This window comes from Cynocephalus volans, chromosome 10, assembly GCF_027409185.1.
Source record: "Cynocephalus volans isolate mCynVol1 chromosome 10, mCynVol1.pri, whole genome shotgun sequence".
In the NCBI taxonomy this organism is placed as follows: domain Eukaryota; kingdom Metazoa; phylum Chordata; class Mammalia; order Dermoptera; family Cynocephalidae; genus Cynocephalus; species Cynocephalus volans.
This window is the reverse complement of record NC_084469.1, coordinates 125,484,696-125,497,817: the sequence shown is the minus strand read 5'-3', so window position 1 is coordinate 125,497,817 and position 13,122 is coordinate 125,484,696. Positions and strand designations below refer to the sequence as shown.

The 13,122-nt window shown below is 39.1% G+C and overlaps 1 protein-coding gene across 1 annotated transcript in view; it reads right to left on the bottom strand.

Annotated features, from left to right (window-relative positions):
• The window catches only part of CFDP1 (craniofacial development protein 1), a 131,427-nt gene that overhangs the window by 100,542 nt on the left and 17,763 nt on the right, over positions 1-13,122 (bottom strand). The window contains exon 5 of the mRNA XM_063112181.1: positions 8,005-8,124. Coding sequence (XP_062968251.1) covers positions 8,005-8,124 — 120 coding nt within the window. The remainder of the gene's footprint in view (positions 1-8,004; positions 8,125-13,122) is intronic.

Here is a 13,122-nt window from a genome sequence, read left to right as displayed (position 1 = left end):
CCAATCAATCAGTTACATAACCTAACAAGTTGATGATGCCTCTCTCAGCCTTGGTGTCCAGCTCTGTGAAACAGGCACAAAGTTAGTGCCTACCTCTTAAAGTGTTTACGTCGATTAAAGAAATAATATACGTAAAACACTTAGACTATACCTTAAATTTGGTTAACTAGTCAGTAAATAGGAGCTATTTGTTCTTTTTAAAAGGGCAAGGAAATATTTAACCTACAGTCTGAGAAAACAGTATGTCTGATACTTAATCTAGACAACAAATTGCTTCCAAAAGGAAATTGAAATGGTCATTAAAGTGAAACATGTCACCCTACATCGGGAGAAACCCCTGCCCACAGGAACCAAACAGGTAACATAAATGACTGAAACCACTGAATTGGGACCAGGAAAAGGCAAACCCCATCTATTCCGATCCAGCCCACTGCTGCTGTAGGGAAAGAGGGACAGTGGCAGAACTTCTCATTTCTCAAGAAAAGCCAGTAATCCAGATTTTTATGTCAACTTTCCTGATTTTTAAGTACTGGCCAAATAAACACACCTAAGAAAAGATTTGGTCCACGAACTTCAAGGTTGTGATGCCTACCTTGGAGTGGAATCTCAAACCAGAAACAGAAGATAAGCTCAGTGGTTATGTAACTGAGGAACTCCAGCGCCCTGAAACTGTGTCTCAAAAGGGATACATCGACATTTTAGAAAGGAAAATTATTTTATGTACAAACTATCCTAAGCAATGCAGGATATTTAGCATCCCCGAACCCTACCACTAAGTACCAGTGGCCTCCTTGAGTCGTTATGACAATCAAAAAATCTCACCACACATTTCTGAAATTTCCTACTGGCAGCACCATATTTGCTAAGAACAACAAAGTTAAATTCAAAAGTTAGTGGGAAGGTCAAGAACATCGATTTAAAAAGAGTAATAAAATAAGGACTGGCCAGTTCTGAATCAACTAAACTAAAATCCCAAATTGTCATCAAACAAGAAATCTCACTGAGTAGAAGCTTAAAGCTGGTGTGGAAACAAATCAAAAGGTTTAATTCCCTCTCCTTACTTCTAGAATTAATTATGACAGAAGGAAACTGCCTTGTTCTTTTCTCTAGCCATAGCTTTTACAGTGTTACTGAACATTATAGTTTTCCATCAGTCTCTTTTCCCTACAGCAGGAGCTTACACATAGAATTGTACATGCCCCAAAGAAATCATGGTGGAAGAAATCTAGGCAATCAAGGCACCCACCCTTTCTTTAGTAACACTCCTGAATTTTTCCCTTAACAGCACATTCTCCTCTATAAGAATGGGTCCAAGTTACCACATAACCCAGCAATTCCACTCCCAGGAATATACCCAAGAAAAATAAAAACACATGTCCACACAAAAATGGACATCATTGTTCATAAGAACATTATTCATAATAGCCAAAGAGTGGAAACAACCCTAGGCCCATTAATTAATTAATGAGTAAACAAAATGTGGTATATTCACACAGTGGAATATGACTTACTGCATCATATGAATAAAAAGGCCATAAAAAGAATGAAGTATTGGCACATGCTACAACATGGATGAAACTTGAAATCATTACGTTAAATCAAAGAAGCCAGACACAAAAGGCCAAATATTGTATGATTCCATTTACATGAAATGTCCAAATACGTAAATCTAGACACAGAAAAGTAGATCAGTGGTTGACTGGGTTTGCTGGGGTGGGTAGAGGTGGGGATGGAGATGAAAGAGTAACTGCTAACATGTTTGGTTTTTCTGGGGTGATGAAAATGATTGTGGTTGTAGGTGGCCACAAGAAGTGCCCTAGGCTCCCGAGCTGGGGCAGTGGGGGGGCAAAGGCTTCAGCCACACCCCTCTGACATCTGCACCCAGCCCAGCAATGACCAAGCCACTGCTGGAAGCCCCCTGGCCTCCCATGCAGGAATGAGGGGGTTGCCACAGGCCTCAAACCCACTCCTCCTCCTTCCTCCTTCTCCCACCCTATTTCCTTCCCCTTTCGTCTCTCCCCTTTCCCCCCAGCTGCTCTGCAATATCATAGAATGTAAAAATAAATAATAATATTAATAAATAAATAAACTTAATAAAAATAATGATTGTGGTTGCTTAGCTCTGTGAATGCACAACTCTGGGAGAATGCTAAAAACCAATGAACTGTATAATTTAAATTAGTGAATTATATCTTAATAAAGCTGTTAAAAAAAAAAGAACACATTCAATTATAAATAATTAAATTGATAAAACACCATTTGTTCTCCTAAAGAAAATCATTGTTAGAGTCCAAAAATTATCACAGGTCATGTCTGCTAGAATATCCACTTTCTTCTAATTATCTTAGTTATTACAGTAATTACCAATAAGCTCTCACTCATGGTATTTACTCTTTTGAAACAAGCCCAATTTCCTCTTCCTGGAATGGCCATTCTCCTCCTCACTTAATGGACCACACCATGTAGATCTATTCACCAGGCATATGGGCACATGCCAACTGACCAGGCACTTTACAAAAGGATCAAACCAGGAGATAAAGTCAGATTTCAAAGGTAGCTTATCTTTGTGTTTGCTGTTTGATATAAATATATATGCTGTGAACAATTCTGGGGACCTTTCTTCCTGCTTAGTAAGAATACTTGAAATATAATTAGATCCAGCTTTGAAATGCTCCCCCAAACATGAAGGCAATCCTTTAAAAGTAAAAGGTCTTAAAAAAAAAAAAAAAATCAACACAGGTCAATGATCTGATCGTTTGATCATCCTAACAAGAGGTTCTGATCAAAACTGGAAACATTTCTTCCAATATTGTGGCTATGCCTGATTTTGTTACTTTAAGTGAAATGTTCAATTCAAAAGATAATATATTGAAAATTTTGAGACCTTAAAAGCTAAAATAAGCAAAGTTCATATTAACTCATTTCTGAAGGGGCTGGGAGAGATCAGATTTTTAACTGCTCAGACAGGAGAACTCTGTTGCACAAATTAAAAGTTCCTAGGGACTGGTCAAATATGCTGACTACTGGCAAACCACAGTAATGGTCAGGCATTACTGTTTTCTCACAGCACTATGAGGAATTCTGTCTGTTCTATCTTTGAAGCAAACATTGCTAAACTGACATGATCCATGATGTTGTTTGAGATTCAACAATAAAGCCCTTTTTTTTTTTTTTCTTTTTGCTCTGTAGACTAAGACAAGGCAAAACTATATGGGAAAATGATATCTTTCACCCTTTTCACCCTTATATTTTATTGCTTTAGGTCATTCCCAATCTATAAGGAGGCAGCTAAATCGTGGGCCCTTAATTAAACAAGTCAGTGCCTATGGCTAGGATTATAAATTTTGATGAGACTAATAGTAGCCCACTGCTGGAATGAGGTAAGTAATAAATGTTGAATTGAAAGTAAGCAGAAAATGTGGGACTGAAGGCTGGCCAGTCAGATACCAGCAATCACTGGTAGAAGCTACATGCAAGTAGCTAACTGATAGTGAGGACTGGAGAGTGGGGGAAGAGGTGGATCAAGAGCTTGGAATGACAAGACCATGAGAATTTAGACACACTAAGCTAAGCATTGTGCTTTCTACTTCCAAATGTAGAATACTTTTTGTAGTCTGATTCCTGCCACTAATTAAAATTGTGTTTACTCCATTCCCAAAACATAAACTTTGGCCTTTTATAGCTGAAGCAGTGTGCTATTTTAAACATGTGGAGGAAATACATTTTCAGTTACAAACATTTGCTTCTCTGAATCTGTGCTTATTTCTGAATCTGTGCTTATCTTAGCAAAAAATGTGGGACAGGATGTTTTACTCTCCTGCTCTGGTTTTCCTGTATTGCTTAAATCTGTTTAGAAAGAAGGAAAATAAATAAAGTGTTTCTGTTGGACAATTTCTATAAACTAACGCAGCTCCCAAAATGAGAAAAGTCTGTGGAAAAAATATTTTACTCCTTTAAGATAATTCTCTTTTAATATATTGGATTATTCCCGTAATTCTTCCTTTGAAAAGACTTTCCATACCCTGTTGTGTAGAGTCTGCAACAGATGCTAATATCTGCAGAGATATAATGTGTCCACTCAGACGTGCTAGATCAGCTGAATTCCTCTTGGCTCTGTCTTTTCCCAAGCACAGTTATAACTGTAAAAGCTTTTTGAGATGCATTTCAGAAAAATGAGCATACCAACCTTGAAGGTCATTCTGGATTTATTCAGAAATTCAGGGTACACTATCATAACTAAATGTGTCCCTTTTTTCATGTACAACTTGTACAACTTTTACTCAGGACCTCAGCAGACATATCCTTGTAATCTGTTATGTTTCATTACAGCTTTCAAAGAAACTAATTTTGGTCAAATTTCACTTTATCCCCTCTATAAAGGAGTTAGCAGTTCATTAATCTACTGAAAAATATTTCACTAGAATAGGTCTTGGGAATAATTCCCAGTTGGCTGCTCCAGATTCTTTCTTTACCCTTCTCCATGCTGCCCTCTACCCCAGAAGCTGCACTGTATCGGCAACCTGATGGACACTCTTTCCTTAACCAAACTTTAGTCAGACATCTCTGAGCACTCTTCTCCATGCTGACTCCTGTCATTGCTGGGCCTGCATAGCTGAGTTTTAGCAAGAATCCTGCTAAGTCAGTTTAGAATCTCTTCCCTTGATATCTGCTCACCCTAGCCTGCTTTCAGCAAGAATCCTGTTAAGTCTGTTCAGCAAGAATCCCTCTACCCTTATGACTCCTCTTAGTAATTTTCCTCCACTGACAGCACCCACCCCCACAATTCTGCTATAAATCCCCAGCTGTGTTTGCTGTATTTGGAATTGAGCCCTCTTTCTTCCCTAGAGACAGTACTGACACCTACTGCAATAGTTTTAGTCTTCCTTACTGTTTTAACAAGTGTGGGAACAATTTTTTCTTCCACAAACCTCAGTAAGCAGTGAGTGCTCTGACAAAAGACTGGAGGAAGGGAAGAAATCTGGATATTTATTCCCTTGGCTGCCCCCTGGGGCAGTCCATCCCTCAACTGAAGGTCTCAGCGCCTGTCAGGTGGCCCATTCCACAAAACCCTCTCTGTCTTCCAGTGCCATCAGCTTTCCCCCTCCAGTCCCTCCAGGCCGAGGGGTGATAATGGAGTCTCATTATTACTAGCCCCAGGGACACCTTGCTATTCCTATCCCTGTGGTTTTCTATCACTTTGTGAGTTATTAAACTCTCCTCAAAGTATCCTAATTTGAGGAGGCCATCTGTTTCCTGCTGGGTCTCCTGAATACAGATATCATCTCAGCAGATTTCTTATTCTAGAAAGGCATTAGCTCTTTCTAAGAAAGGCAGGCATGGATATAGAAAGCAGTGAGATTCTCACACAACTGACTTAGTGACTTAAACAAGCTGACTTTGTTAAGCTGCCACCTCTCTCTCCTTCCTCTAGTTATTTCACAATTATAGTAACAGAAAATATTTTCTAAAACATACAGTTTCCAACAGAATCTCTAACCATCAATGGGGATTATTTTAAGAAGAAATATCCAAGGCAGCTAAAAGTAAAAACTATGCTAGTTTAAACTAACTATGCTAGAAACCTGAGATAGAAGAACTTCTTTGTCTTTATTTCTATCTGGTACTTAATATACAGAGGTAAATTCCAAAGTAAAGATTTGAACAAACCCAAGAAACACTTTAATAATACCAGATACAAACCTGGTAACTAATGTAATAGCCTGCTGAAGGCTAATTTCACGACCCCGTGGCTCACTCGGGAGAGTGCGGCACTGGGAGTGCCAAGGCTGCGGGTTCGGATCCTATATAGGGATGGCCGGTGTGCTCACTGGCTGAGCGCAGTGCAGGCGACACCAAGCCAAGGGTTACGATCCCCTTACCGGTCACAAAAAAAAAAAAAAAAAAAATGAAGGCTAATTTCATAGGTAGTCTAGAGCAGTATTTGTCAAATTCAGGTCATAGTAGATTGTGAAATCAATTCAGTGAGTCATAACATTTTAAAAAATGACACATACTATACACAGTGAAGTAAAATAAAAAATCAGAGTGCAAAAAATCATTTCACAGAATTTTCATCTCACCTTTTTTTTTTTTTTTGTCATTTTTTTGTGACCGGCACTCAGCCAGTGAGTGCACTGGTCATTCCTATACAGGATCCGAACCCGCGGCGGGAGCGTCGCCGCGCTCCCAGTGCAGCACTCTACCGAGTGCGCCACGGGCTCGGCCCTCATCTCACTTTTTTATATACCTATTTTTATGGGTATATAGGGTATAATATAAAATGCATTCCTTGTAGTCGAGAAGTATGAAAGCTATTGGTCTGAAGAGAACAACTTTCAAACAATACAATGAATATAAGGCTAGAAACATGTTGTTTCAGCCTTTAGCTTCACATTTTTTTAATTTCAACCCTCACAAAAAATAGTTTGTCACCCAGTGTAAGCACATCCATAAGTAAAATAAAAATTTTATGAAACAGTATTTACTCTTACTACATGTGATGTACTTTGATATTTTCTTTTAAATGATGATTGCAAACTACAGCTGGTAAAGAGTGCCAGGCCAGGAGAATTCTGTTCACATTATCATGAAGCTCTGTCCCTTCTGCAGCCACCTTCATCTGATTTTATATCATTTCCACCACGGTAGCAGCAGTCAAATCTTTTTCTTTCTTAGGTTTCTGTGTAACTACTACATGACTCCTGCCACCACCTGTTATCTCTAATGGAGAGGAATATTTTGAGTAAGCAGCAGATAGAGTATGTGGCAAATGCACTATAGCCCCATCCACATCTCTTCACATTCATGCCAAAAGTAGCATCTTACTGCAAGCACCTGCAGCTCATGGCCAAGGACTGAGGACAAGAAACAAGTGGATGGAGCTCTGAGCCAATGTCAGATAAGAGCTGGAGGATGAACATCCCAGCCTCCTCACTCCTTGCTGTGTTCTTCACAATCTTCCCAAGTTCCCCAGGAGGACTGAGGGTCAGCCACCACCAGCAATCTGCTTTACTGACTTCTTCCACCTTTCTATTGGGACTTCCTGGAATCAACTCTCACATAAATGATTTACACTCAAACCTTTGTCTCAGGGTCTGCTTCTGGCTAAACGTAACTTAAGAGAGCACATCAGTGTAAGACAGTGTTGTCTGAAGTCAGGGCTGCAAAGATGAGAAAGGTCTGCCCTAGAAAAGCTTTTGAAAAGTCACCGCTTTTTAAAAAAATGTGAAACAAACAAAACTTTACTGCTCATAGCAACAACAGGTACATTCAAGGAGGGAAGGAAGCAGTGAACATCTCTGACTAAAGGGTCAGAGAAGCCAGTTTAGGAGACTTGCTCTGCCCCAAACACCTTAGGGACATTAAGAATACAGAACTCCCCACAGGAGTCAGCTTGGTGGTCAGGGCTAGCCATGGGAGGCGGTCTATGTTCACTTTCCTGTGTGCTACAACCTTAGGCTTCTCTCATTTACTGTGACGCTTTACTTCTTACATATAAATTAAGAAGAAAGGAATTTTTACTTCTTCCAAAGAGAAAGAATTCCAGTCTTCAGCTAAAAATAACTCAAGTAATATGGAAAATATGAAGGGGGAAAACTATTAAGCTACTGACGTGTTAAAAGAACTATTTGTAAATCACCTTTGACCTTTTTATGGTCCTTTGAGGTTATGGGGGTTGGGAGTGACTACTCATCTCCATTAGAAGTTCTGATGAACTGCTGATATTTTCATTCAGTTATTATTTTTAAATGTAAAATTTACATGTTCAGCTCTGTGGTCAACACTGTAAATCAGGACTTCTTTCAGGCAGGAATCAAACAAGAAAGCTGTGGCTAATTTTCCTTTGCATCTTCTATTTTGCTAAATATTTCAGCAAAGGCATAGCAGCAGCATAATTCCCTCTCTCGGGAAAGGCGTTAGAAGACTTGCAGTTAAAGCAGGTCCTTGTACAGAAAACAGCTTCTCCAATGTGCCAACTACTCAGACTGAGACTCGAATACTCACCCTGACCCAGCAGGGAGTGACGGCAGAGCTGAAGGGACATTAGCCTGTGGTCTTTCTTTCTCATTTTGCTTGAAGAAGGATTTGGCTTCTTTAGATGTAGCATCCACTTCCTTAGTCACTCTGTGCCAAGGAAAGAGATATCAAGTTTATAAGAGGAAGACAGAGAGAGAGAAGCAAAATCTAAGGAAAGGGAATAAATGACAGCTAGGAAAATATCCACTGGGCTTTCAATAAATTCTGGCTGCTGAGCTTTATGATTAAAGTTTACTACAACAATTCTAAATAAAAACATTTTCTCTGACTAAAACTAACAAATGAAACAACAATGTATGTAAATTTTATCTCCCTAAAAAGTCCCCTCTATGACTTCTGTCAGCATGAAACACACTCCAGCAGTCACTACTAAATCTCAGTCTGACGTGGGTTACTGATGTGAAGGCTGGAAAAGGCCCTCATGATGTACCTCACACAGTGATTAGTATTCAGACTTAAAGGTCCAGTGAAAGTTGAGATGGGGAGATGGAATATTGGGGAGAAAAACATTGTTATTATTTCAAGGAGAAAAGCAACAGTATAAACAATTGAAAATACTCTGCGGAAGGCTCTACACCTAAAACAACCCAAAGATGAAACAAAATCCCTGAGAACTGGCTATATTAACACTAATGCAGAAAGAGAAGAAAGCAACATGACCGACTGGGAAAACTGCCCTCTATAAAACTGAGTCCTAAAGGATCAAAAAGGATATTTATGGTGCCCGAAGTTTCAGATGAAGAGAACAGACGAAATGCCTAATCCCTGCCTAGGCTTGCCAGATCAACAAAAACTTCTGAAGAATATTGTTTAAATTCCAATTTATCAATGGGAGGGTCCAAGATTATGGTCATTACATAATGAATGTTGAATATGGTCAGAAAAAGATTGGCCAAGAATAATGACAGATTATCCCATAAATTCCATCTTTGAAGAAATATCTCTATTTATCTATCTTCTGGCCCTCCTTCTAGGACAAATTTTCTTATTTACAGTCATCTCACTCCTGCACTTAGTACTGTGTCACATATACAAGTGGCACAGAATAAGAGTCTAGGAGTTTTTGAATTAAAAATCTTCACTGGGAACAACTGACGAATTCATCTTAAAGAGTGACTTTTTTTTTTTTTTTTTCCAATCCTGTTACTCCCTTGATCAAGTTCTTGTGATGGCCCAGTATTACTCAGAGGATCAAATATAAACTGCTGAACCTCACATTCAAGGCCTTCCAAAATCTGGTCCTACTCTAAATCAGGCTCAATTTGTGTGTCTCTCTACTTTCCCAAATGATCCTCTTAGTAACATGAGTCAACAGTAAAAAATACGAGAAAGAATTTTATGATAGATTAGATTATGGTTCAGCAAATATTCCCTCCTTCCCTATTAAAGTAACAAAGACACTTCCCTACCCCACTGATGCTGAGCTTGGATATAAGACCTGCTTCAATAGCCAATGAGATATTGGCTGATTTGACAGGAATAGAAGCTTTAAATGTTTGTGCTATTTCACTTGTCCCTTGAATTCTTCCCTTGAGCCAGAAGAATATGCCTCAACTAGCCGCTGGTTCAAGATAGCAGTAAGACACATGCCACAGACCTGAACCCAACAAGAAGCTTGCAGTCAAACTTAGTTCAACAGAACCCCAGATATCTAGAGGCACATGAGCAACAAATAAATGCTTGTTGCTATAAACCACTGAGTTTTGGGATGGTTTGCTACACAGCATTACAGTAGCAACAGCTGACTTACACATTTACATTTCATGAGTGAGAAAACTGAAATCTAAGGAGTTAAGTACTTATTCAAGACTATCCAGAGATTAAGTGGCAATGCTAGAGAGAACCCTGTTGCAGACAGTGTTTTCTAAAAATGGTTACCACAAATTTCCCATCTCACATGCTCTTCCAGAACCATGATACTACCCTAGTGAGAGGGGAAGTCTAAGCTACCACCCCTTGAAACTAAGTGGGCTTTTGTGGCTGCTTCAACTCCTAGAGTTCTACCGAAGTGGCACTACATAACTTCTGGGCTAGATGATAAAAGGTGATACAGCTTCTACCTGGCTCTCTCTTCTGGGAATGTACCTTTGAAACTCCAAGTTACCGCACAAGAAGTCTAGCTACTCTGAAGCCACTATGCTCTAGAGACTATATGGGAAGACACATAGAGACAGATGCCTGAGAAGCCTGTTCCAGCTCCCAGTTGTTTGAGTCTTCCTAGCCCTGGTGCCAGGCATGGGAATAAAAAAACTTTTGATATGGCTTCAGACCCAGCCACTGTCTGACTACAACTGCACAGGAGACCCCGAGCAAAAATTGCCTAGGTGAGCCCAGCTGCCCCTGGAACTATGAGAAATTTTAATAAAACAATTGTTTAAGCCACTAAATTTTGGGGGGATTTCCTATACTACTATATAGATAACCCTAATATGCCCACATCCAAATCTCAGGCTTAATTCAGAGTCCCAGAGTACTAGACTAGAATGAGTTCCTTTAAATCTCCTTTGCCTTAGTAGAATCCGGGGTAGGCCTGAGATCGCTAGTGAAGAGCAAATAGAAACTTCCACTTACACATGGTGGTCTGAACACATGCTTTATCTTCCACTCTCTACCAAAACCCTACTGAATAGTGGAAAATGAGTTTTAAAAGGTAAAACTATCCAAGGATAATGAGAAGAGGTATAACAACAACAACAACAAAAAAATGACAATCAAATTTTTTCAAAGTAGAAAGCAAATTGACATGTAGTAATTGGCTTTGGTTTTTGCTTTCTCTGGTCTCCTAAACCTGTAGCCATGTGTGATGGCCAAGAAGAAGCAAGCCAATCTGTACTACAGCACCCCAGAAAGGCTCATTAAATTGAGATACTGGGAGCCTTTGAAGGTAGAAGAAAGGAGTGATGTTGAAACCAGTTGAAAGTTTGCATCAGGAGCCACTGGGCTCCAGATCCCATTCTGCACCTCATACCATAGGCTACTCTTCTCCGCCCAACCTAGCAGAACTCATTACTCTTTGGAGAAATGAAACCCACAGAGGTTTCAGACTCACAAAAGGCAGGGCTGAAGTCCTATTCTGAAAACAGAAAAATTAAATGAAAATCTGTTTATTCACTCTCTCCTTGCCACAACAACCTTGAAGGCTATGTGCTCCAGATGGCTGAGTTACAAGATGAAGTGCTACCCAACCTATATGGCACTTTGTACCACTAAGAAATAGGTACTGTATTATGCTATTAAGTTGCTGAGTTTGAGGCCAGCCCGTGGCTCACTCGGTAGAGTGCGGTGCTGATAACACCAAGGCCACGGGTTCGGATCCTATATAGGGATGGCCGGTTTGCTCACTGGCTGAGCGTGGTGCTGACAACACCAAGCCAAGGGTTGAGATCCCCTTACCGGTCATCTTTTAAAGAAAAAAAAAAAAAAAAAAAAAAAAAAAGTTGCTGAGTTTGTGTTACCCCAGCACAGCCTTGAGTAGCCAATCACATCAATAAAATTAATATGAGTTTCAGAAAAAGAGAAAATAGTGGGAAGTTATCAACAATAAAAGAAAATTTCCTAGAAATGAAGGATGGGTTTCCACAAAAAGAGCCACAGACCATTTGACACAGTGAATTTAAAAAGATCCATATAGAGGCACACTACTTTGCAATTTCAGAATTTTGGTGACAGAAAAAGATGAAGATCAAGTGGCCCAAATTACAGGGAAAGGAAAAGCAGCCTTTATGGAACACACGTTTGGTTTTGTGTTTTATTTGTTTTACCACAGGACTTATAAGATTTTTATAGCAGCCACCTAAGACAATTCAGTAAACATTTTCTGAAATGCAACCTAGATCCAGGCACTGTGTTAGATGTTGGACACGTAAAAAAAAAATGACATGGACTCTGCAGGCAGGACAGCCAGCACAATAGTATGTCATGACAATACATGATATATATACTAAGTGCCATAAAGGAAACACAGAAAAATGATAATTTATGGGAGTATCTCTTAATTTCTTACAGCTGAAGTCCTATCCGTATTCCCTAGGAAACATATTGTGTAAACTGCTATATTTTCCTCAGGGATTTTGGTAACTGACACAAAGTAACACCAGCAGATTACTCTTCATTGATAGTATGCCTATTATTTCACTTTTAACAAGCAATAAGAAATTCAGCTATTAAAATAACTTGAAGTAGGAAAATTGTTATAGTCCACCTCTCATACACAAGACAGAACCCTGACAGGAAAAGGCTTATTATTAGCAATAGTTAATTCAAGTGTTCTCAGCAGAAATTCCATTTTAACTTCATTTTCACTTACTCAGAACTTCCTGAAAAGTCTTTATTCGGGCAGAAACTTTCCATGACCAGCCTTTTCCAAAAGGTGAATCATTTAGGAAAGTCTGAGCTAACTGGCTCAGCAGGTTATGTGATAAGGAAAGATAAAAAAATACCATTTTCCCCCATACCCCAAGGTTAATAAGCTATACATTTTTCAAGTGGGGGGAAAAGAAAGCAAAATAAAATGGCAAAAATCCAAAATTTAACCATTAAAACACAGTTCGAAAAACTAAAAGACTTTGTGCTAACACTACCTTATGCTTATACTTACAAATTCTTCCCAGTCATCACTAGCTCTTTCTCACATTTCTTAAAGATGTAGTAATGTTCTCAACTTGATACAAAGACAAAAGAAAAACAGGATAATGACATCAAGAGATAAAAAATATGCTCAAAACCTACACAACAAATTTGTATCTGGTTGTCAATTAAAATTCAGATCTCCTAAATTCCCTTATGAGTGTTTCTCATAATACTTAAATCTAACTACAAATAATTAAAAAAAAATCTTGCCAACATACTAACATGCCAACTATGGGAAGGGCAGCTGGCCAGTACGAGAACTGAACCCTGGACCCGGGTGTTACCAGCACCACACTCTAACCAACTGAGCTAAGCAGCCAGCCCCTATGCCAACTCTTAACAGGGTTTTTGTTTTCAGGGAGAAGGAGTTCACGAACTTTCACGTGAAATGCTATATATTTCTGTAATGTATGATTTTTTTAAGTGATAAGCATTTGAAATATAAAATACATGTGT